At 40.9% G+C, this 23,569-nt stretch overlaps 1 protein-coding gene across 1 annotated transcript in view; it reads left to right on the plus strand.

Moving 5' to 3' along the window:
• Window positions 1-23,569, plus strand: part of DOCK11 (dedicator of cytokinesis 11) — a 1,858,863-nt gene that overhangs the window by 1,647,012 nt on the left and 188,282 nt on the right. The window contains exon 49 of the mRNA XM_044057487.1: window positions 964-1,174. Coding sequence (XP_043913422.1) covers window positions 964-1,174 — 211 coding nt within the window. The remainder of the gene's footprint in view (window positions 1-963; window positions 1,175-23,569) is intronic.

A 23,569-nucleotide genomic window follows, 5' to 3' on the forward strand; every position in this document is an offset into this window, starting at 1 on the left:
GGGTCACCACAGTGGAACTCCGGTCCGCTAATGATTGGCAGTCGATTTTTATGGTGCAGAGTTGCCAGCCCGATGCTTAACCTTCAGCGAAGGCACGCCCATTCACGCATGTCTTTTGGAGGCCACTCAACCGTGGGGAGGACATGCAGGCTCTACACAGAAGGCACTCCAGCTGAGAATCGAGCAGGAGAACCTCTTGCTGTGAGGTAACAATGCTACTGCTGTACCACCTAAGCTTTAGTGTGGAAAAAAAAAAAGAGAGAGAGGAAAAGGGAGAGAAAAAGAGAAAGGCAGCCAGACAGTGGAATACGTATGTGTGTTAGTTGGAGAGATGGTTAGACTACTTTGGAAATATGCTGAGTATCCATTTACCATGAAGACATATACTGCTTTCAAATCCTGTTTGAGGTAATATGGTAGAGTGTTTCCTTCAAAATTAATTGAGTAGAAGAATACTGTTCTGTTAGCTCATTTGGTTTAATGACAATACCCACCTATAATCTCTGTGCAAATAACAGCACTCGGAAGTCATGTACTAGATAGGTTTCAGTACTGAGTGAGGTTTTGTAGGGAAAAGGTGAAAGTGCTCTAGTGCAAATAAGTAAATTAAGTGAACAAAAGAGAACTGTGAGTTTTCATGGAAATGAATGCTGAGCCTAATCACGTATTGATAGGATAAACTGATATTCAAATGGATTTGGACTTCACACTTGCTAAATTGTTGCATTTATTTAAATACATTTGTTTTTGACAGATAGCAATATGCATGCATTTTATTTTCAATGAAGATTTTGAAAGATTGCTATGATATGAAAAACAGGAACACATTGTAAGACATAGTGATCATTACTAAGCCAGTTTGATGCAGCTTAATGTAATATCTAATGAAAAATATATAACATTTATGCTTTTTCTGTTTTCTTTAAAAAAATAAACATTCATGCTGGTTCTATTTTTATACAGGTGAATGCCAAAGATCTAGATTCCAAATATGCGTATATTCAAGTCACTTTTGTCAACCCTTATTTTGATGAAAAAGAATTACTTGAAAGAAAAACAGACTTTGAAAAGAATCACAACATTAATAAGTTTATGTTTGAAACTCCGTACACACTATCAGGGAAAAAACAGGGGGAAGTTGAAGAACAATGTAAAAGAAGAACAATTGTAACAAGTAAGTACATTTTTTATCCTTGTCTTACCTGTTAAAAACTCTTAAACTGCTTTTCAGATGACTCTGTTTTAACACAAAACAAAACATCAAGTCCTTGGATAATCATATACCTTCATAAAAGCCTAAAAGGCATTCGGCATTACATAATGCTTCTTACATTGAAAAGTCTGATTTGCAGGTGGTATTTGCCTAGGCTTTAAGATACATCTGTTCACCTGAAGACAGAATTCTGTTCTTCTTTCCACTTATTATATATCCAACTATATTCAGTTAAATAGTGGAATTATATAAATATAGACTGATGTTGCTTCAGTTAAACAGTGGAATTATATAAATATAGACTGATGTTGCTTCAGTTAAACAGTGGAATTACATAAATATAGACTGATGTTGCTTCAGTTAAACAGTGGAATTATATAAATATAGACTGATGTTGCTTCAGTTAAACAGTGGAATTATATAAATATAGACTGATGTTGCTTCAGTTAAACAGTGGAATTATATAAATATAGACTGATGTTGCTTCGGTTAAATAGTGGAATTATATAAATATAGACTGATGTTGCTTCAGTTAAACAGTGGAATTAAATAAATATAGACTGATGTTGCTTCAGTTAAACAGTGGAATTATATAAATATAGACTGATGTTGCTTCAGTTAAATAGTGGAATTAAATAAATATAGACTGATGTTGCTTAATAGTGTGGAAATGAAGTATTGCAGGTCATTACAAAAGGCTAAAAGGGAACATAGTAATTCCACAATAATCAAATTGACTATGTGCATTGTTAATTCTTATGTCACAAAATACTAGAAACATATTTTGAGAAATTAAATGGACATTATAGTATCGGAAGAAGTAGTAAAACTAGGGTCTGGGTTATAACCTCCAGTTGCAAGTAAATAGCATCACAGAGAAACAAATTTCATCTGTTACAGCTCTGCAGTGAAAAAATTCAAACACATATCCCCTCCCATGTATTTATTAACTTCCACGTTTATGTTGCCTCCTCTTAACCTGTAGATATTTATATCATAAATTGAGAAAGGCATTTTGACATTGAAAACTGTTATTCTGGATTCATAGGTTCATAGGTAAGTTCTAGGCTATCTGCCCAAGGGCATTTATAAGCCTAGCCAGAATGTGTTGGCTTACGCCACCCCCTTAGATTAGTTCCCTGTGCCTCTGTCCAGCAGAGCCATTAGTTCCCTGTGCCATTGTCCAGCAGAGCCACTGCAGTGATCCCCGGGTTACATTTTCTGTTTCCCATCCACCCGTCAAGGTTTCTCTTGAAGAGTGTTAGTGAGGGGCTCTGCCTGATGTATATTGACATCCTGTTCCAAAGCATGGGGAGTCTCTGGGACAGGAATCTATCCCTCCAGCATGTCCTATTTATTGTTATGATGAGGTTTATATCTCTAGAGCGTGTGGCTCTCCGGGATTTGTTTTTTTTTTAGGTGGAGCATGTCCATCAATTCTGGGTTGGACATGGCCTTGTATGTCAGGCAGAGATCACCTCTGAGTAAGCAGTATGCAACCGAGTACAGCTGGAGTTTCTTGAGTCAGGCTGCATAGGGCATCTGTTTGAGGCCAGTAATCCTCTTGGTGAGGTACTTTTGTGGTCTTTCCAGCTGTTGCAGGTGTCTTATAAGGTACATCCCAAATGGGGTGTTGTATTCTATGATGGGTCTAATGAGTGATGAGTAGAGAAGCATAATAACCTCTTGTTCTAGATGTGAACCCTTGTTTTGATTAGGTGGGCCACATAGAAGGATTTTCTAACTACCTTGGCAATATGATTATCAAAGGAGAGATTACTATCTACTTGAGTCCCCAGATCCCTTATTACATTTTCTATATTTAGGGGACTACCACGTATGTGGTAGTTCGTGGGTACTTTGTTTTTTCCAAAGGGGATGACTATGCACTTTTTGGCATTTAGCTTGAGGCCATGATTTTGACACCAGGTATCCGTGTCAGTGAGATCCATCTGGAGGGTGTCTGTATCAGCCGGAGAATCAGTTATGGCCCCTAGTTTGCAGTCGTCTGTGAACTTGGTCAGCCATAGTCCTCCTATGCTTGCCTGTACCTCTGAGAAGTATATACCGAACAGGAGGGGTCCTAGGACTGAGCCCTGGGGGACGCCATTTGTAACCGGTTTAGAGTCAGACGTAGAGCCTGCAACTCTCACCATGTGGGTTCTATCGATGAGCCAGTTGGCAACCCATCTCGTGATGTACGGGTTTATGTTCAAGCTGGTGAGCTTGCCTATAATACTAGAATGGGGAATGGTGTCGAAAGCCTTTGCGAGGTCTAGGTAGGCTGTGTGCACCTCCTTTCCCTCATCTAATGCCTTGGTAATTGTCTCAAAAAAGTCCACCAGGTTTAGGAGGCATGATCTGCCCTTAACAAAGCCAAACTGGCTAGGGTCCAAGGTTTGGAGGTTCCCAATGTCTCTGTTAATGAGTTCTATGATGATGCGTTCCATAGCCTTGCAGGCCAGACTAGTCAGGCTTATAGGGCGATAGTTCCCAGGGTCCATTGTGGCTCCACCTTTGTGGAGTGGGATAACTGTTGCTGTGCACCACTGTGTGGGTATGTAGCCTGTAGAGAGGCTGAGTTTGAACAGTGTGTTTAGGTGAGGGGTTAGTTAATTTTGGAGGTCTTGTAAGACATAGCCTGGGACACTGTCCAGTCCCATTGAAGTTGTGTTTTTGGCTTTGGATAGGGCTGTTTTAACCAGTGTGTCGGTGATTGATGGGGCCCTACATTCTTCTGGTATGGTTATGGGCCCTTTATGGGGTGAGAGGGGGGTGAAATTTGCACTAAACCTGTCTGCCAGAATGTTGGCAATATCAGTCGGTTCAGTGTATTTTGTGTCATTCTGCACCAACTCAGAGCAGATCTGAGAGTTTCCACTTAGGTTCTTGACATAGCTAAAGAACGCTTTGCGGTTATCTTTGGAGTCATTGGCAATTTTTCTTTTAAACTAGCCTTGGATGATTTAATGAGGGATCGTAGTTTCTTGCTGATACTGATCAGGGATGTCTTTCCTTCTTGGGATTTTACTCTTTTCTGTACTAGTGTCCTCCTCCTGTTGTATAGTTTGTTTATGGCAAGGGTCCACCAGACTGGTTTCCTTTTCTTGGAGGAGTGAGTCTTGGTTTTACTTGGCATAGCATGATCCATGCATTCCTGCAGATGCTCATAGAGTGCCTTTGTAAAGGTTTCAGCAGCTTGGACAGCATTGTCCTTTAGCATGGGGGCTGTGAACCTTTCCACCTCAGTCTTAAGTAACGTGAAGTTTGCTTTTGAAAAGTTTTTCATGGTGGTTTCCTTGATTGGGGGAGGGTGCAGAATGTGGATATCCAGAGTGATTAGTCTATGGTCTGATCTAACTAGCAAGGGGTTGACCTCCGGTGTGGAACACCGGTTGCCCAAGTTGGTGATGACCAGGTCCAATATGTTGTTCCCTCTGGTGGGGGTGTTGACCAGTTGATCCAGGGCGTTCAAGTTTATAAATTCTAGGAAGCTTTGGGCAAGGGAGTTAATACTTGAGTAGTTCTCCCAGTTTATGTTTGGGTAATTGAAATCACCCAGTATTAGGGTGTTTGGTAGGACCTTCATATTTCCCAGTGTCTCCAGAAATGTGGAATGGGGGTCCTGGGCCATGGTGGATGATCTGTAGCAAGCTACAATTTGGATTGCAATTTTGCCCGTTGTTAGTTGCAGATGGATGATCTGTGATGCATTGTGCTGCGCCACTAACCTGGAGGTGTGGGTATCCTTGATGAATATGGATACACCCCCGCCTTTTGTGTTTCGGTCCTGGTTCTGTGGCCGAAAGGTATGGTATGATTTATAGCCTAGTAGTGCTGGGGTGCTCTCAGGAGCCTTAAACCTGGTTTCTGTTACTGCACAGATGTCGATGTTCTCCATACTGAGGAGTGCGTTGAGTAGCATTACCCTCAGTGTTTGGTTACTTGTGCTATTTATGGTGGTGGGTTTGCCTTTTGAGCCTTGCCTAAAAAAGGCACTATGGGGGCGGCAAGAGCCTTGGCCAGTATTCGAAAGCCTAAGGGTGACAGGTGCAAGCCATCTCTTGCGAAGCAACGTGGCTTGTTGAGCATGTCATCCCAGGTGGACAGATACTGGATCGCCTTTGAATGACACCAGAAACTTAGCCAATTGTTGAAATTGATCATTTTTTCTTTATACTGTGGCATCATTCTTGGTGAGGGCAGGATGCTACTCAGGGTCAGGGTCATACCGGTTTGGGCTACATGATCAGAGAGCTCTTCCATGTCTCTTTTCATGTAGTCCAGGGAGGTACCTCTCAGGTCATTCACACCAACATGGACAATGACAGAGTTGTATTTGTACTTGTTCTGGAGTGACCTGAGTGCTTGTGTTATGTGGCGGATCCTGGCACCCGACAGGCAGCTAACTGTAACCTTCTCCTTGTCCAGCCTAGTTAGTGGGACATCAGTGTGCCTGACTATAGAGTCGCTTATTACTAGTGTGTTGGGTATGTTATTTTGCGTTAAGGGCTGTGATTTCATGGCACACTGATTATGTGAAGTATGTGTTTCATGGTTGGTGATGGGGTGTGGAGGTTGCATGGATGTCTGCTTTGGAGGTCTCTGTTGCTTTTGCACATTTTTATGTAGAGCCTCCGAGTATGTTTTCATGTATTCATGTGTGTTATTTGCCGGTGTTGGTTTATTAGGTCTGTGTGAGACTGGTGGTATGTTGCAAGTATTACCCTTCTCCTCTTGACTGTCAGTTCCAGTCTTGGGTTGAGAGAGCTTTGCCTCCAGTTTGGCTGTATAATTGCATCTCTTGCATATATTAGTGTTTGGTGGTAGGAGGAGAGGGTTGTCTGTGTACATGAGGCAGTTGTAACATTGCCTCAAAATGCCCAGATTCACCAGTTGGACTAGAGAGTACACCAGAAACTGCCCTTTGGACATGCCTGAATAGGTAGAGTAAGCTGTTTTTCTGATTGGCTGATGGGAACGAATAGAGAGCCTTGTCCTTCTGGACAGTAGAAGGAGGTCTAGTGCTAGGGTTAATTAGTGCTTGCTATAAGTTTTAAGCAAGTGCTTGACTGTGAAATGAATGGTTTGAGTGCTAAAGTTGAAGGTTTGTCTAATTCCAAGGGAAAAATTGAAGAGTAGACTTTGTGGAGCCGAGAATAGTTTAACTCTAGCTAAACGGCACTACCTGGTGTGCAAAACCACACAAATGTGTTTTTTATAGCATGGAAGTGAAAGATAGAGAAATTAGCCCAAAATGGCCAATAAACTAATAACTTCTGGGCTGAAACCACTCCTCCAGGGACAGATAGGCTGCTCAAAGCTCCCCTCTCTCACAGGTGAACAAATAAACTTCCTTCTAGCCAAGTAAGGTATGGGCAACGCAGAAACTTGTAACACAGCCCTGGATTCAGCAGTGACCTGAAAACTGGACTATACTAGTTCAGAAAGGTGTGAAATATATATATATATATATATATATATATATATATATATATATATATTTTTTTTCAGAAAATAGAGCAGATACAATCACAATTAGCCCAAAATGGCTAATAAACTACTAACTCCTGGGTTGAAACCACTCCTCCAGGGACAGATAGGCTGCTCAAAGCTCCCCTCTCTCACAGGTGAACAGAGAAACTTCCTTCTATCCAAGTAAGGTATGACCAACACAGAAACTTGCAACTCAGCCCTGGATTCAGCAATAACCTGAAAACTGGACTATACTAGTTCAGAAAGGCAGGTAACAAGTATATATATATATATATATATATCCAGAAAATAGAGTAGGTACAATCAAAACAACACTTTAAATGCACAGAAAAGGCTGTCACACGTTAGTGTGTAGCCTACAGCAGTTAAACAGATTATTTGAACACAAAAATGACTTAATTCAAGTGCAGACAGAAAATAAGTACAATATGTAGCAATAACAAACTTTTTAAATCACAGATTCACTAAAAAAACTGGCGTTTTAGGCGGAATTAGTTAAGACAGCAAGAAAAGCAGAAAAATGATAATCACTCCAAAGTCACTCTTTTGTCTCTCTACTGCTGTAGACTCTGCAAAACACCTGGAAGGCACTTGCTGAGTGGAGTACAAGCGCAAAAACTGCGCAAATGCAGTTTTTATAGCAGGGAAGTGAAAGATATAGAAATTAGCCCAAAATGGCCAATCAGCTACTAACTTCTGGGCTGAAACCACTCCTCCTGGGACAGATAGGCTGCTCAAAGCTCCCCTCTCTCACAGGTGAACAGAGAAACTTCCTTCTGTCCAAGTAAGGTATGGGCAACAGAGAAACTTATAGCACAGCCCTGGATTCAGCAATAACCTGAAAACTGGACTGTACTAGTTCAGAAAGGTGGGAAACAAATATTTTTTTGTTTTGTTTTTTTTCAGAAAATAGAGCAGATATAATCAAAATTAGCCCAAAATGGCCAATAAACTACGAACTTCTGGGCTGAAACCACTCCTCCAGGGACAGATATGCTGCTCAAAGCTCCCCTCTCTCACAGGTGAACAGAGAAACTTCCTTCTATCCAAGTAAGGTATGGGCAACACAGAAACTTGTAACACAGCCCTGGATTCAGCAATAGCCTGAAAACTGGACTATACTAGTTCAGAAAGGTGGGAAACAAGTATATATATATATATATATATATATATATATATATATATATATATATATATATATTTTTTTTCAGAAAATAGAGCAGATACAATCAAAACAGCACTTTAAATGCACAGAAAAGGCTATCACACTTTAGTGTGTAGCCTATAACAGTTAAACAGATTATTTAAACACAAAAATGACTTAATTCAAGTGCAGGCAGCAAATAAGTACAATATGTAGCAATAACAAACTTTTTAAATCACAGAAACGCAAAAAAAAAAAACTGGCGTTTTAGGTGGAATTAGTTCAGACAGAAAGAAAAGCAGAAAAATGATACTTAATCACTCCAAACTCTCTTTTGTCTCTCTGCTGCTGTAGACTCTGCAGAACACCTGGAAGGCACTTGCTGAGCGGAATACAAGCGCAAAAACTGCTCAAACACAGTTTTTTATAGCAGGGAAGTGAAAGAGATAGAAATTAGCCCAAAATGGCCAATAAACTACTAACTTCTGGGCTGAAACCACTCCTCCAGGGACAGATAGGCTGCTCAAAGCTCCCCTCTCTCACAGGTGAACAAATAAACTTCCTTCTATACAAGTAAGGTATGGGCAACGCAGAAACTTGTAACACAGCCCTGGATTCAGCAATGACCTGAAAACTGGACTATACTAGTTCAGAAAGTTGGGAAACAAGTATGTATATAAATATTTTTTTTTCAGAAAAATAGAGCAGATACAATCAAAACAACACTTTACCCAATTAACCAGTTAAAAAGCTCAAAACTGAGCCCTGTTCCAACAAACTTCAATCAGACAAGTTCTAACTGCACAGTCCTGCCACTAGGATACAGAGAAACCTTCTCCAAAAAAGACGGCCTGGATCAGTGCACAAGTTATAAAAACAAAGCTAGATCCAGTCGGCCTGAATCTCGTCTATGCTACAGCAAACAAGGCGTACCAATTTCAGAAAGAAACAGTTCAAGTAAGCATGCGCAATAGGCCGTTAACCAGAAATTCCCAGCTCAGAAGGGCAGAATCTAGCCTCTCCTCCCACAAGAGTGCAGACCACAAACATTAATGTAAAATAACTGGCCTGAAGCCCAAGTGCTTAACCCAGAACTAATACACTTTTAGAATAACAGACACTGAGCTTTCAGTCAGCAGTTCCCAACTTAGGATGTATGCTACCTGTCCTGCCACAACAGTGCAGATCACAAGCCTTCTTAATGTAAAACAACTGATTTGAAGCCCAAGTGCTTAAACTAAGGGCCTTAGAATAACAGTTACAATTTAATCAGGCTACTAACAAGCAGTAATAAAGGCAGCATAATAAATTCAATTGAGTACTTTTAAGAAGAGGCAAAATAAGGTAATAAAGTAGGAAGAAACACAAATACAGTAAAGCATTTAAAAAGAAAAATTGCCAAAAGCCACTTTTAGCAAACCCAAACTCAGACATTTTTTTGTTGGGGCACCCATGTGTGGGAGTCGACCCCCCCCCCCCCCAACTCTATGATTGTACAACTTTTGAGAAAGTACAACTGCACATGCTTGCTAAAAATGGCAGTAATGTTCTCATGCTTTTTGCAGTTGGATAAATAATGACTGAGGAAAGCAAACTTTACAGTAATTTTTACTGATGTTTATTTTTAACCTAGATAGTCTGCTAAGTAGAGCCCATGAGGAGTTTAATAGTACCACTATGTCTATATGACAAAAATAATATCTTCACAGACTGTCTGGTTTTGGTATATATGCTGAATATCTCAAAGCTTAGATGACTGAGAGGGTCTATATTATGTTGTCGAAATGGCATTATAGCAAATGCCGTTTTGTCGATACATATAGAGCCAAATCCGGAAACAGCAAAATCCCAGGTCACTGATTTTTTTCCTAGGGAAACAAATTGGTAGACCAACAACACACCACTGAAAACATTTCAAACTGGGGGTCTTTGCACTCCCCCCCCCATAACTGAATATACCAACTCCAAGATCGCACTACAGTGGGGTAAAGGGCAATGTCACAGCTCAGGCCAAGCAATTATATTTCCCTAGGAAAAAAATCTCTCTCCTGAGCTTTCGCTGTATTCAGATTTCGCTCTGTATGTGTTATCGAAACAGCATTTGCTGTAATGCGGTTTCAACAACATAATATAGACCCAACTGAGACATATGTAAAAATAGTTTTGTCGTATAAATTTGTTATGGTGGTTGATTTTGGTTTCATCTGGTGGATAGGTTGTTACTCAAGGCAAATTTTATCCTCTGATTGGAGTGTTATTTGTCTGACAGTTGGTGCAGAGGTTTAAGCCTGTGAAATGTAGTTCTTGTGGTTCACAGTTTGATCCCTCGGCCCTCGTTTATTTACTGTGTAACCTTGTGTAATTCACTTAATGAGTCATTGCTTCTGGGTTGTCCTTGTTGTTTTTCGCCTTTTCCCAGTTAGGGGTCACCACAGTGGAACTCCGGTCCGGTAATGATTGGCAGTTGTTTTTTATGGTGTCAAGTTGCCGGCCCGATGCCCAACCTTCAACGAAGGCACACCCATTCAACGCATGTCTTTCCAACACCCATTTGACTGTGGGGAGGACATGCAGACTCCACAAAGAAGGCACTCCCAACCCAAGCCGAGAATCGAACGGGAGAACCTCTTGCTGTGAGGCAACAACACTAAAAAAAATTAATCCATTGGGCCTACATAGTTGACAAATGTTTATTAATATAATGTGGTACCGATAAATGAGCCATCTATCATGTCTTCTTACACCTAGAAAACCGATTTGTTTGGTATGATCATATTGGGCATTGACAGTTTTGAACTACCTCTACAATGGTGGATCTGAATGCTATTAAAGTTGTGAACATAAGTCTTGTTTTAAATATTGATCCAGACATAACAGTGAGAGTTCCATACTCAGAAGCCATTCAACCACTCTGATATTCAGCATTTTATCAAAAACTTAAAGAGGATACAAATAAACAAACAAGCTAAAAAAATCTCTGTGCAGTCTGCTCCTTTTACAGGTCTGTATACCTGTAGTGCTTGATAGCTTTCATTCTGTAAGACTAGTTTACTATAATCGCAGTAATGAGAGCTGATGCTTTTGGCATTCACTGTTTGGTAAAATATCCATCCAGTCTGCTCCTTCTACAGATTTGCATATCTATGATGCTTGATAACTATCTGTATGACTGGTTCACTTGTAATGAGAACTGAAGCTTTTGATAGTCACAGTTTGGTAATGTATTTCATCACGACTGTTGCTGCCTTCACCATCGCTGGAGATGTTGTTAATGCAGTGTATTTCTACTGACTTCATCCCAAAGTTTTATCATGTTAATCTAGGCCGGGCAACAACTTTATACTGAAAAGATCATAAAATTATTGTTACAAGTGCTACCCAAAAGACTCAAGTATGATGTTAGCTAGTCATCAAACAGAAAATGAATTTAATTAGCAGGATTCAGAGACACAGTTGTATGTAAGAAAGTACTCAGAAAATAAGACACAATCCAGTGCAACAGACCATCAGTGTCTTAAATCTAGTACAAAGTTGTACATCAAGTAGGCTAATGTACCACGCAGATACAAATGGTAAAGGAATAGGCATGACAATTCCTATGGAGTTCTTAGATATACTGAGCATGATAGCCCTCAGCAGAGACTGCAGTGCAGATAACACAAGCTGCTAAGTGTAGGAAATCACTGGCCTGTATGGGTAGCTGTAAATAATAGTAGTATCTGATAAAAGTTAAACCCCTCCAGAATAAAAACAGGCAAAAGAAATGCGAACATTATACACATACAGACTGGACATCTGCAACACTTAACATCCTTCCCCCTTACCTACCAAATAGAACTCTCACATCTAAAAATCAAAACCTAATTAGTGTTCATAAACCTAGCCGCTCACCCAGACAACTACTCCTCTCTTTTTCCCTAGCCAAAAAATGGAATTCCCTTCCCCTACTCTAAGGACAGTGCAGAACATGGAAAACTTTAAAACACATCTCCATTCCTACCTTTTCTCTAAATGGAAATGTACATGTATCCTTTCAAGGGTCCCATTCACATTGTCGACCTTTTACAAGTAAAATCATATGGCCGAAACCATGTGTTCGAACTTGTAAAACTTCGAACATTTCAACGGAGATCTTCGTAAGGGAAGCTTTCCCTTTCCTGCAATGTAGTGCAATCTCGGAGTTGGTATATTTAAGTAGCAGGGGCTGTGGGGGGTGCAGGGGGGCTTACCCCCCTGCTTACAACCTTCAGGTAATTTTTTGTATTTTTTTTATTACATTTTCGAACTTTTAAAGTTCGAACATATGGTGTCGACCATATGGTGTTCGAACTTTTAAAAGTTCAACAATGTGATATAGACCCTCCTTCCAACCTTGCCCATCCCTTACTCTCTTATACCTCCCTTCTACCCCAGCAGTCTCCTTCTATTACCTAGGTACACTGCATCTGTTTTACACTATTATTGCTTAACAGATAGGAACTGATACTGCCTACCTACTGATACCAATCTAAATTGCAACCATTTATTTGTCTTAGAATGTTTGGTGTGTTCTACGATGTTATTTTTAACATGTTTTCAAAAGTATTACTGCATGACATTCCGATTGATATTATTATGTTACTATTGTAAATATTCTTCTTTGTATTTGTATTTTGCATTTTGTATTGCACAGCTTTTCTCCCTGGGCCTCCACTGAAGACGGGCTCTTTGGGCCCAGTGGACTTCCCCAGTCATCAAACTGGAAATAAATAAATAAATATACTGAGCCACAAAAGTACTTGTCTAAGTATGTGTTTTACACAGTCCATATAATGCTCACTGACAGTAAAACCCAATATGATAACATTGTCTCTGAGCACAGCAGCAGCTCTGTTAAAATACAGAATTACACCCCAGTGACATAGCCCTTGAGTACAATAGCCTAATGAAATGCGAATGAAACTGTTAATAAGAGTAGCATAGTATACATATTTCATGAATTTTACACCTCACTATGGCATTTCAAGGAAATAATGTTAGTCTCCACTTTACGTTCTGCCCCTCATGGAGTTCAGCAGGTAAGGGCAGATTTAAACTGAGAGTTGTAGAAGAATGCTGTGTCTGTGTGTATTTATCTGTGTTAGTATGTACAGCATGCCTTTACTGTTGCATTCAGACCATTCTGATTACTGCATAGGGTTAAAATGAGGCATATTGTATCATAGGTAGGTACTAGGCTATCTGCCCAAGGGCCTAAGTAAGCCAAGCCAGCAAAGTTCCCTGGCTTACGCCAACCCAAGAAAGTTATTTTCCTGTGCCCCTGTCGAGCAGAGCCACAGAAGTGATCCCCGGGGTGTATTTCCTATTTTCCATCCACTCATCAAGATTTTTCTTGAAGAGTGTTAATGAGGAACTTTGCTTGACATAGATGGGTAGCTTGTTCCAGAGTATGTGAAGTCTCTGGGACAAGAATCTATCCCTCCAGCAAGTCCTGTTTATTGTGGTGACAAGGTTTAGGTCCCTAGACCATGTAGCTTAGATGGATTGGAATTTCTTTAGGTGTAGCATGTCCAACAGCTATGGGTTTGACATAGTTTTATATGTTAGGCAGAGATCACCTCGGAGTAGGTTATATGCTACAGATTAAAGCTGAGAAGATCAGTGTAAGGTATCTGTTTGAGGCCAGTAATCCTCTTTGTGAGGTACTTCTGTGACCTTTCCAGCTGCTGCAGATGTCTTGTGAGGTACATTCCAAAAGGGACGTTGTACTCTATAATGGGTGTAATGAGTGTCGAGTAGTGGGGAACAATGACCTCTTTTTTCTTGGATGAGAACTCTTTTGTGATGAGGTGTGCCATGTAGAAGGATTTCCTGACTACCGTGGCAATGTGTTTATCAAAGGAGAGACAACTGTCCACCTGGGTCCCAAGGTCTCTTATCACACATTCAGTGTTAAGAAGACTGCCGCCTATGTGGTAGTTCATGAGTACAGAGTTTTTACCAAAGGGGATAACAATGCACTTTTTGGTATTGAGCTTGAGGCCATGGCTCTGACACCAGGCATCTGTCTCAGTGAGGCCCTTCTGTAGGATGTCCACATCATTTGGGGAATCAACTATAACTCCTAGTTTGCAGTCATCTGCGAACTTCATTAGCCAGAGGCCTTCTGTGTTAGCCTGTACTTCAGAGAAGAAGAGGTCCCAGGACTGATCCCTGTGGTCTTCCACTTGTCACTGGTTTGAGGTCAGATTTGGAGTCTGCAACTTTTACAGTGTGGGTTCTGTCAGTGAGCCAGTTGGCAACCCATCTTGTGACATAGGGATTTATACCTAGTTTAGTGAGTTTAGCTATAATTCCAGAATGGGGGATAGTGTTGAAAGCCTTGGCGAGGTCAAGATAGGCTGTGTGAACCACCTTATCCTCGTCTACGGCTTTGGTGACTGCCTCAAAGAAGTCGACCAGGTTCAGGAGGCATGATCTGCCTTTCACAAACCAGAAATGGGTGGGGTCCAGAGTTTGGAGGTTACCAATCTCTTTGTTTATGAATTCCATGATGATATGTTCCATGGCCTTGCAGACCAAGCTTGTCAGGCTAATAGGGCAATAGTTGCCAGGATCAGTGGTGGCTCCCTCTTTGTGGAGTGGGATAACTGTTGCTGTGTGCCATTCAGTGGGCACAAAGCCTGACGTGAGGCTATGAATGAACATGGTGCTTAGGTGGGGAGCCAGTTTGTTCTGAAGTTCATGTAAAACGCAGCCTGAGATGTTGACGTTCCCATGGATGCTGTGTTTTTGGCTTTAGAGAGTGCTGATTTTACCTGTGAAGTTGTGATTACAGGGACTCTGCATTCTTCCTGTATAGATATGGGCCCTTTAGGGAATTAGAGGGGGCAAAGTTAGCACTGACCCTGTCTTCCATGATGTTGGCAATATCAGTTGGTTCTATAATGTTTGTGCCATTGTGCTGTAACTCAGAGCAGATCTGGGTGTTGCCATTGAGATTCTTGACATAGCTATAGAATGCTTTGTGGTTCTCCTTAGAATCAGTGGCAATCTTGTTTTCATAGCTAGCTTTGGAGGATCTTATAAGGGATCGCAGCTTCTTGCTGAGGCTGACCAGGGAGCTCCTCCACTCATGGGATTTTACTTTCTTTTGCAACAATTTCTTCCTTCTGTTGTAGAGTTTGTTTATGGCAGGGGACCACCAGATTGGCTTCCTTTTTTGGAGGATAAAGTATTGGCTCTGTTTGGGATAGCACAATCCATGCACTCGTGTAAGTGCTTATAGAGTGCATTTGTGTAGGATTCAGCAGTTGTAACTGTATTGTCCGTCTGCATGGGTGTTATGAAGTTCGCCGCTTCTGTCTTAAGAAGCAGGAAGTCAGCTTTGGAGAAATTTTTTACCATGGTTTCTTAAATAGGGGGTGGGGGCTGGATGTGGATATCTAGAGTGATTAGCTTGTGGTTGGATCTGACCAACGAGGAGTTGACTTCAGGTGTGGAACACTGGTCACTCATGTTGGTAATGACTAGGTCTAGGATATTGTTGCCCCTGGTGGGGGTGCGGATAAGTTGATCCAGGGCATTGGAATTTATGAATTCCAGAAAGCGCTGAGTGAAGGAGTTGGTACATGAGTAGTTTTCCCAGTTAATGGTGGAGTAGTTGAAATTGCCCAATATTAGGGTGTTTGGTTGAACCTTAATATTTTCCAGTATATCAAGAAAAAAGGAGTGGGAATCCTGGGGCATGGTGGGGGATCTGTAGCAGGCTACAATTTGGATTGCAGTTTTGCCCAGAGTTATTTGCACTTAGATAACCTTGGCTGCATTATGTTGAGCAACTAGCCTGGAGGTGTGGATATCCTTAATGAATATGGACACACCTTCGCCTTTGGTGTTCTGGTCCAGGTTAGATGGCCGAAAAGTGTGGTATGAGTTATAGCCTGGTAATGCAGGGATGCTCTCTGGAGCCTTGGACCAGGTCTCAGTCACTGTACAGACATCAATGTTCTCCATTTTAAGGAGTGCCTCGAGTGAGTGCATTCTGAGATTTAGACTTCTAGCATTGAGTAGCATTACCATCGGTTTTTGCTTGCCTGTTCCTGTTATGGTGGTGAATTTGTCATTTGAACATTGCCTAAAAAAGGCACTATAGGGGAAGCAACAGCCTTAGCCAGTATCCGGACTCCCAGGGGTGACAGGTGCAGGCCATCTCTGGCAAAGCATCGTGGTCTGTCGACCATGTCGTCCCAGGCAGACAGATATTGGATCCCCTTAGAATGACACCAGAAGCTTAGCCAATTGTTGAAGTCAATCATTTTGTCCTTGTACTACAGTATCATTCTGGGTGATGGCAGGATACTACTCAGGGCTAGGGTCATACCTGCCTGGGCTACAAGATCGGAGAGTTCTTCCATGTCTGTTTTCATGTAGTCCATGTAGGTACGTCTCAGGTCGGTCACACCAACATGGACAATCACAGAGTCATATTTGTACTTGTTGTGGAGTGACTTGAGTGAGTGGGTTATGAGGCGGATCCTGGCACCCAACAGGCAGCTGAAAGTGACCTTCTCCTTGTTTAGCCTGGTGAGTGGGACATCAGTGTGCCTGACTATAGAGTCACCTGTGACTAGTGTGTTGGGTACGTTGTTTTGCTTTATGGCCTGTGGTTTAGTGGCACACTGAGTCTGTGGGCTATGTGTCATTTGGGTTGTGTTGGTGGTGGGAGGTTGCTTGATTTTCTGCTTTGGAGGTATCTGTTACTTGAGTAGATTATTATTGAGAGCCTCCGCAAATATCTTTGTGTTTCTGTGTGTGGATTTTGGTAGTGTAGGTTTAGTGTGACTATGTGATGAGTGTGGTGTGGTGCAAGTGTTTACCTTCTCCTCTTGACTATCAAGTTCAGTCTTGGTTGGAGAGAGCTTTACTTCCAGTTTGGCTAGATAAGTTCATCTCTCACAGGTTGTAGTGTTGGGTGGTAGGAGGAGAAGGTTGTCTGTGTGCATGAGGCAATTGCTACATTGCCCCAAGATGCCCAGATTCATCAGATAGACAAGAGAGAAGACTGGGAGCTGACCCTTGGACATGCCTGAATAAAAAAATCTTGTCCTCTAGAAAAGTGAGGAAAGTGAGTACAAGAGTTGTTTTTCTCTAAGCAAGTGAGGAAAGTAAGTACCAAAACTGTTTTCCTCTAGGTAATGAGGAAGGGTGGGTGCTGTAGTAATTTGTAGTTTATTTAGTGCTTACAACAAGTTCTGAACAAGTACTTAGCACAGATAAGCAAATTCAAGTGCTAAAACTAAGAATCTGTATATGGATCTTATAGATAGGCTACCTAGTGCCTACCACTCCCACTGATAAGCTAGAAGACTTCCCTCTGACACAGAAAGGCTTGGGGGCACAGAAGCTTACAAATAGTCCTGGATACAGCAAATCTGTATCTGGACTAGACTAGTTACAGGAAAGGTGGGAAACAAGCGCAAACACAGGCTTTTAAACCAGACAGTTGAAAGAGATGGAAAAACTGCCCAAAAAAACAATAAACTACAATTTCGGGGCCAGAACCATTCCTGTGGTAGATAGGCTACCTTGTGCTTACCACTCCCACTGACAAGCTAGAAGGTTCCCTCCAACACAAAAATGCTTGGGGCACAGAAGCTTACAAACAGTCCCGGATACAGCAAATCTGTACCTGGATTAGACTACTTACAGGAAAGGCAGAAAACAAGCTTGGAATTTATATATATATATATATATGTGTGTGTGTGTGTGTGTGTGTGTGTGTGTGTGTGTATATATATATATATATGTGTGTGTGTGTGTATATATATATATATATATATATATATATATATATTTATTTTTTTAGTTAAGTGGGTTGGCTTTCTCAAAAAGTTCTCTCTGTATTAGAAAGAATGAGCTAATGACAGTAGCAAAAACACTTTAAATGCAGTACAAGCTAGTACAGCACACTTGTGTGTAGCAATATTAAGGCAAATACAGTTTAAATAAATGCAGATAAGTTAAAAATGACAAAAACAAGTTTATGAAAAATCAAGTAAGAGCACTTGAACACTTAAAAGCACATAGAACAGCAAATTAAATTAGAAGACAGTTATGTAAGAGCAGCTCAAGAAACTATTAGTAATTTTTTTTTGTGGAGAGGGAGGGAACAGAGCAGATTAAAATGTATAGGGGATGTCCTTCCCAAGCAGACCTCCCAACTGTCCCGAATTACTTGGTTTTTACCGAGTTTTGGGGTCCAAATGAAGGGTTGCCACGATTCCTGAGTGACACCCCTTCATTTCCGATTTCTTTGCCTTTGTTTTTTTATTTTTTTAATTTTCGCGCTGTCGGAACTGACATCATCACGTGCACGATGACGTAAACCCTATCAGCACTACCAGCCAGTCGGAATTGAGCCCACGTCATCATTTCCGACTGGCTGCAAGCAGTTGCTGCATTTGAAAAGCTTGCCACCGGTTCAGACAGAAATGCTTAGCTGCCTGCCATTCGTTTTTAATCTGGGACTTGTTTTGCCCGAGAAAGAAAGCTGCCATTCATGCTGGGACTATCTGAGAAAGATATGCTGCTGTATGGTTTAAGCTGCTGCCTGCCCAAGAAAGCTCTGACGTTCAGGACTGGTATTAGGTAAGGAGGAACAGGAATAAGCTGCCATTCATTTTCTGCTGTTCATTTTGAATGTGAGGACTGCTGCCATTCATTTTAATCTGCTGTATTAGGAGCTGCCATTTGTTTGAACAAAGGGTGTGTGTGTGTGTGTGTGTGTGTGTGTGTGTGTGTGTGTGTGTGTGTGTGTGTGTGTGTGTGTGTGTGTGTGTGAGAGAGAGAAAATGCTAGAAAGAAGAAATACTACCTACATCATGGTTAGGAGTAGAAAGAAAACAAGTGGAACGTTTTATTGTTTTGGTTGCAGGCAATGTAGAATGATGGTTAACAGTCCTTATGTTGTAAAATATTTAAAAAAAATGCTATAGCTGGTTTCAATATCAGGCACACCTCCGGTATCAGTCACATGACTTATCATGCTCATTGCTTAGCATGTGACTGTTTTTGGGAAAGCAGGAAACATAAGAAGGAGTAGGTAAGCACATCAGTCTTAAGAACAAAGGTGAAATTAATTCTTTATACAAGCATGTGGAGGTTTTTAAAAGATGTACTTCTTTTGTACGCAAACAGGTAATTAATGATTTTAGAGGTGGAGATTCAGAAGCAGATAATTTGGCAGTTTCATTTTAATTCATTTAGAACTCCAGAGATAAATGGTTCAGTTAATTTAGTGTTTTCCTTAAGAAAGGGAATCTGCATTATTGATTTAATGATGTTTTATTTGATAGAACTTGCTATGTGATCTTATCAAGTTTGTATTTAATTGGATGTCTTAAAGTTGTGTTTATCTGATGAAGTTCCTTGTACATTCATTGGAATGAAACATTTATAGTCATTAAAGGTGTGTTATTGGAGTTTGCATAAGCTTATCAGTTCTCATACATTATAGGATGTTATCAGAAACACATAGTACACTGTGCGAACCTGCTTCTAACAGGTCTGCAAAACGTGATAGGTGCTTCTGATTCGGACATTGCTGTAGCACTAATGCATTATGCAGCCACGGGTATGTAGTGATACATCAGTCTACCAGATATGTAAATATGGTAGTGTGGAGGGGCACAGCTAATTCAAACTAGTCATGACTGCTTCCTTAGATCCTTACAATGGGATCAAGATACCACAGCAGAGCATTTCAAAGACAGTTTCTTCCCTTCTTATTTGGAATGAAGCAATGGGAATTTACACTTTACAGTGTGTTTTGTGTGTGTGTGTGAAAATGCCCCCACAGCTGGTGGCTAGAGGTAATTAGGCTGAAACCCTGTACCTTTGGTACATGGTAAAAAGAGCCTAAAGTTCATAGCCACCACCATTTCTCAGCTTTACCCAGATTTTGTGCTAAGAGTTGAGAGCTATGATGATAACAGAATTTGTATTCCCTCATTATTGGCTTTGTTGTTTGTCCAGGTTTTATGGTGAGTGAGAACTTAGTCAGTTGTATTTACTATTCCCCCATTATTGGCTTTGTTGTTTGTCCAGTTTTTTTGGGCTAAGAGGTTGAGACTTGAGAGCTATGGTGAGAAGTGAGAACTGAATTCACTAAATGATAGCTATTAAGTTTCAACCTTCCTATTGTTTAAACTGCTGATTTAGCATAGTGGTATGTTACACTAACTGTAGTGTGTGTGTATAGTGTTCTGGGTTCAAGACTTGCCAGTAACATGCATGGGGGTAACACAACATTTTATTCTAGCAACTTTCCAGAATTATACAAGCAATATTTAAAATGTGTCCCTGGTTTTTGACCTTTTGCCCCCCCCCCCCCCAAAAAAAAAAAAACCTGAAATTGAAAGTGAGAGAAGCTGTGCAAGATACCTATGGCTTACACGACTGTCATTCTGTTTATAGTTTGGGTGTGGAAGCAGACTTTTATGATGGAAATGTTCTGAATTGGGCAGTTTTGTAATTATTGGTTCATGCATTTTCTTTCATTGCCTACAGTACAGCCTACTGGAAAAATGTTCATTCAAGCAATAAATTTAAAATGTGCTCTGTCTAACAAGTGTGCTGTATTATACAAGGAATATAACTTAATAAAGTCAGGAAGGTGTATCAAAGAAAAGAACACATGTATGTTTCTTGTTTTGTGTGCAAGGGGCCAATGATTTGAAAACAGCCCAGAGGTAATCTTTATCCACTGGCCAGATGTATTTTCTTTGGATGTGGTGAAGGTTTCAATGCTGTTTCAATGAATGTGAGTTTCAAGAGTAGAGAAGTTTTAATGCAAAGTCTTTCATTGTGAGACAGTATCGCTTTGTTTATCAGATGTCTGTTAGTGTTTGTGCATTGATGATGTGCCTCAAAATGTAAAAATAAAATCCAGATCTTCATTGTAGAAGTAAAGCAGTATGCACACATTAGTGTTTATGGTAAATGGGGCGAAATAGCCAGGGATTGGGACATTGGAACAGCTGCAGAGGGACTTTGGTGCCATATTTTGGTTGTCTGTTCTTCAGTTTGTGTTTGAAAGTTGGCATCCCACAATTCCATTGGAGTGGGTGGGGTTACATAATTATGTATGCAAATTAGATGTTAATCAGCGTACAGATTTGTACCTGTTTTTCATGGCCCTTGTCCAGATTTTTGATGTTTCCAGGTTGAAAGGTATGTTCCCAAGTGCTCTCTCTGTACACAGCAGAGGAAATGGGACTGGTAGGAGTGTCTGAAATCAAAATATGATCTAACTGTACTCAGTGGAGTGAGCAAATGAGATGGACCCAGTAGGAGTGTCCAAAAACAGATTTACAGCAGGGGCGGGCAATTCCAAAGCCACCAAGATTAACACCACAACAGGAACAGGAAGGGAGGGTGGGAGACTAACTGCAGCTAGAGACAGGGAGTATTATCTCCCTGTATTATATTATATCTAACAATTATCTACAATTTTCTAATCTTAAATAAGTGCAGAGAAAAGTATACTTAAATCAGCTTTTGTCAGTTGATTTATGCAGGTGAATCTCAGCAGTCAACCACTCGGAAGATGAGCAGAATGATTAAAAAATGTGACCAGCACAGATTATAATGCAAGCAGAAACCCCCAGGCTAAGTTAACACAGAATTTCAAAAGCAGTCTAACAACTTTCAATGTATCCAGATGGCTACACGTTTTCATACTTCAGGCAACTAACTGCAGCTAGAGATAGGGAGTACAGTATTCAAGTGAAACAATTATCTACAAATTTCTAATCTTAAATGTGTAGAGAAAAGTGTACTTAAATCAGCTTTTGTCAGTTTATGCAGGTGAATCTCAGCAGCCAACCACTCCGAAGATGAGCAGAATCCCAGAAGATTGTTTGTGTGTACAATGAGTATATTCCAAGCAGAAGCTGACACCTACTTTCTGTGAACCTTCCTCCTCCTCCTGATTACCAATTCTTGGAAGGTTTGTGCAGATGTGGCTGCCATCTGGCTCACATCAATGCAGATGCAGATGTAGTTGCTGGCAATACCTTACCCATGCACTGTGCATTCATGTCAAGCTTAGTGCCTTACTTTCCATTGTCCACACAGCATCTGCCTTCATTAAACATGATGGCATAGATTGTAAAGGCATGCATTCTTTTTGTATGACTTGCACCCCTGCTCCCTACCTGCATGCATGCCTTTGTCTTTCTGGCCAGCTTTTTAACTGGGTCCCACATCAGCATGTTCTATCTTTCTGTTGCCACCACACAAGTAACTTGTCCTGGTACAGATCCTGCCCTGTCTGTGCACTCTAGAAGTGTACTGCTTAATGCAGTTGTGCCCTATATGCGACGTGCATAATGGGCACACACAGCCTACTTTAACTGTGCACCCTAAAGGTGCATTGCTTAATACACTGTTGCCCTATATACAACTTATAATATGGGTCTATATTATATGTTCGAAGTTTCAAAACTTCAAACCTCATATAATCAAACTTATATGAGAGAAGTTTTAAAACTTTGACTATGTAATAAAAAAAGAAAAGAAACCTACGTGAATGCTGTGAGCAGGGGGGCAAGCCACCCTGCACACCCATACCCCCGCTACTTAAATATACCAACTCCAAAATCGCACTTCAGTGAAGTGAGATCGCCGTAGGGTCTCACTTCACTGAAGTGCCATCTCGGAGTTGGTATATTTAAGTAGCGGGGGGTGTGGGAGGCGTAGCCCCGCATGTGGGTGGTGCAGGGGGCTTGCCTCCCTGCTTACAGCATTCAAGTAAGTTTGTTTTATTTATTTATTTTTTATTATTACATGTTTGAACTTCACTCATATAAGTTCAGTTATATGAGGTTCAAAGTTTTGAAACTTCGGACATATAATATAGACCCTTACATAATGGGCACACACAGCCTGTTTTAGCTGTGCACCCTAAAGGTATACTGCTTAATACACTGTTGCCCTATATACTACTTACATAATGACTACAGACAGCCTGCTTTAGCTGTGCACCCTAAAGGTGCTGTGTTTAATACACTGCTGCCCTATATATGACTTACATAATGGGCACACGCAGTCTGTCATTCCTGTGTGCCCTAGAGGTGCACTGCTTAATGCACTGTTGTCCTATATGTGACTTACATAATGGACACACGCAGCCTGCCATACATGTGTACACTAGTAGTGTACTGTTACCCTATATGTAACTTACATAATGGACACACAAAGCCTGCCTTAGCTGTGCACCCTTAAGGTGTACTGCTTAATACAGTGTTGCCCTATATATACGATTTACATAATGGGCACAGACAGCCTGCCATACCTGTGTACACTAGAAGTGTACTGTTACCCTATATGTAACTTACATAATGGGCACACACAGTTTACCGTACCTGTGTACCTTAGAAGTGCACTGCTTAATGCACATTTCCCCTGTATGTGACTTACATACTAGGCACACACAGTTTGCCTTTTCTTTGCCCGAGATATGCAAATCTATTTTTATTGCCCTGTTTATGTAATGGATGCACACGCTAATTTTGAATTATTTGCATTATTTGTTTGAGATGCTCAGGTATTCTGCATCCTGTAGCTACACTGGACTGTCCTCGTTTTATACCCTAGCTGTGTTTTTTGGGTTGACTGAATACTCCTTACCGTATTCATACCATAGACACGTAGCTTAGCCTTCCAGTCTCTCT

Source organism: Protopterus annectens, chromosome 15.part0, assembly GCF_019279795.1.
Source record: "Protopterus annectens isolate FY-2018-M chromosome 15.part0, PAN1.0, whole genome shotgun sequence".
Classification (NCBI taxonomy): domain Eukaryota; kingdom Metazoa; phylum Chordata; order Ceratodontiformes; family Protopteridae; genus Protopterus; species Protopterus annectens.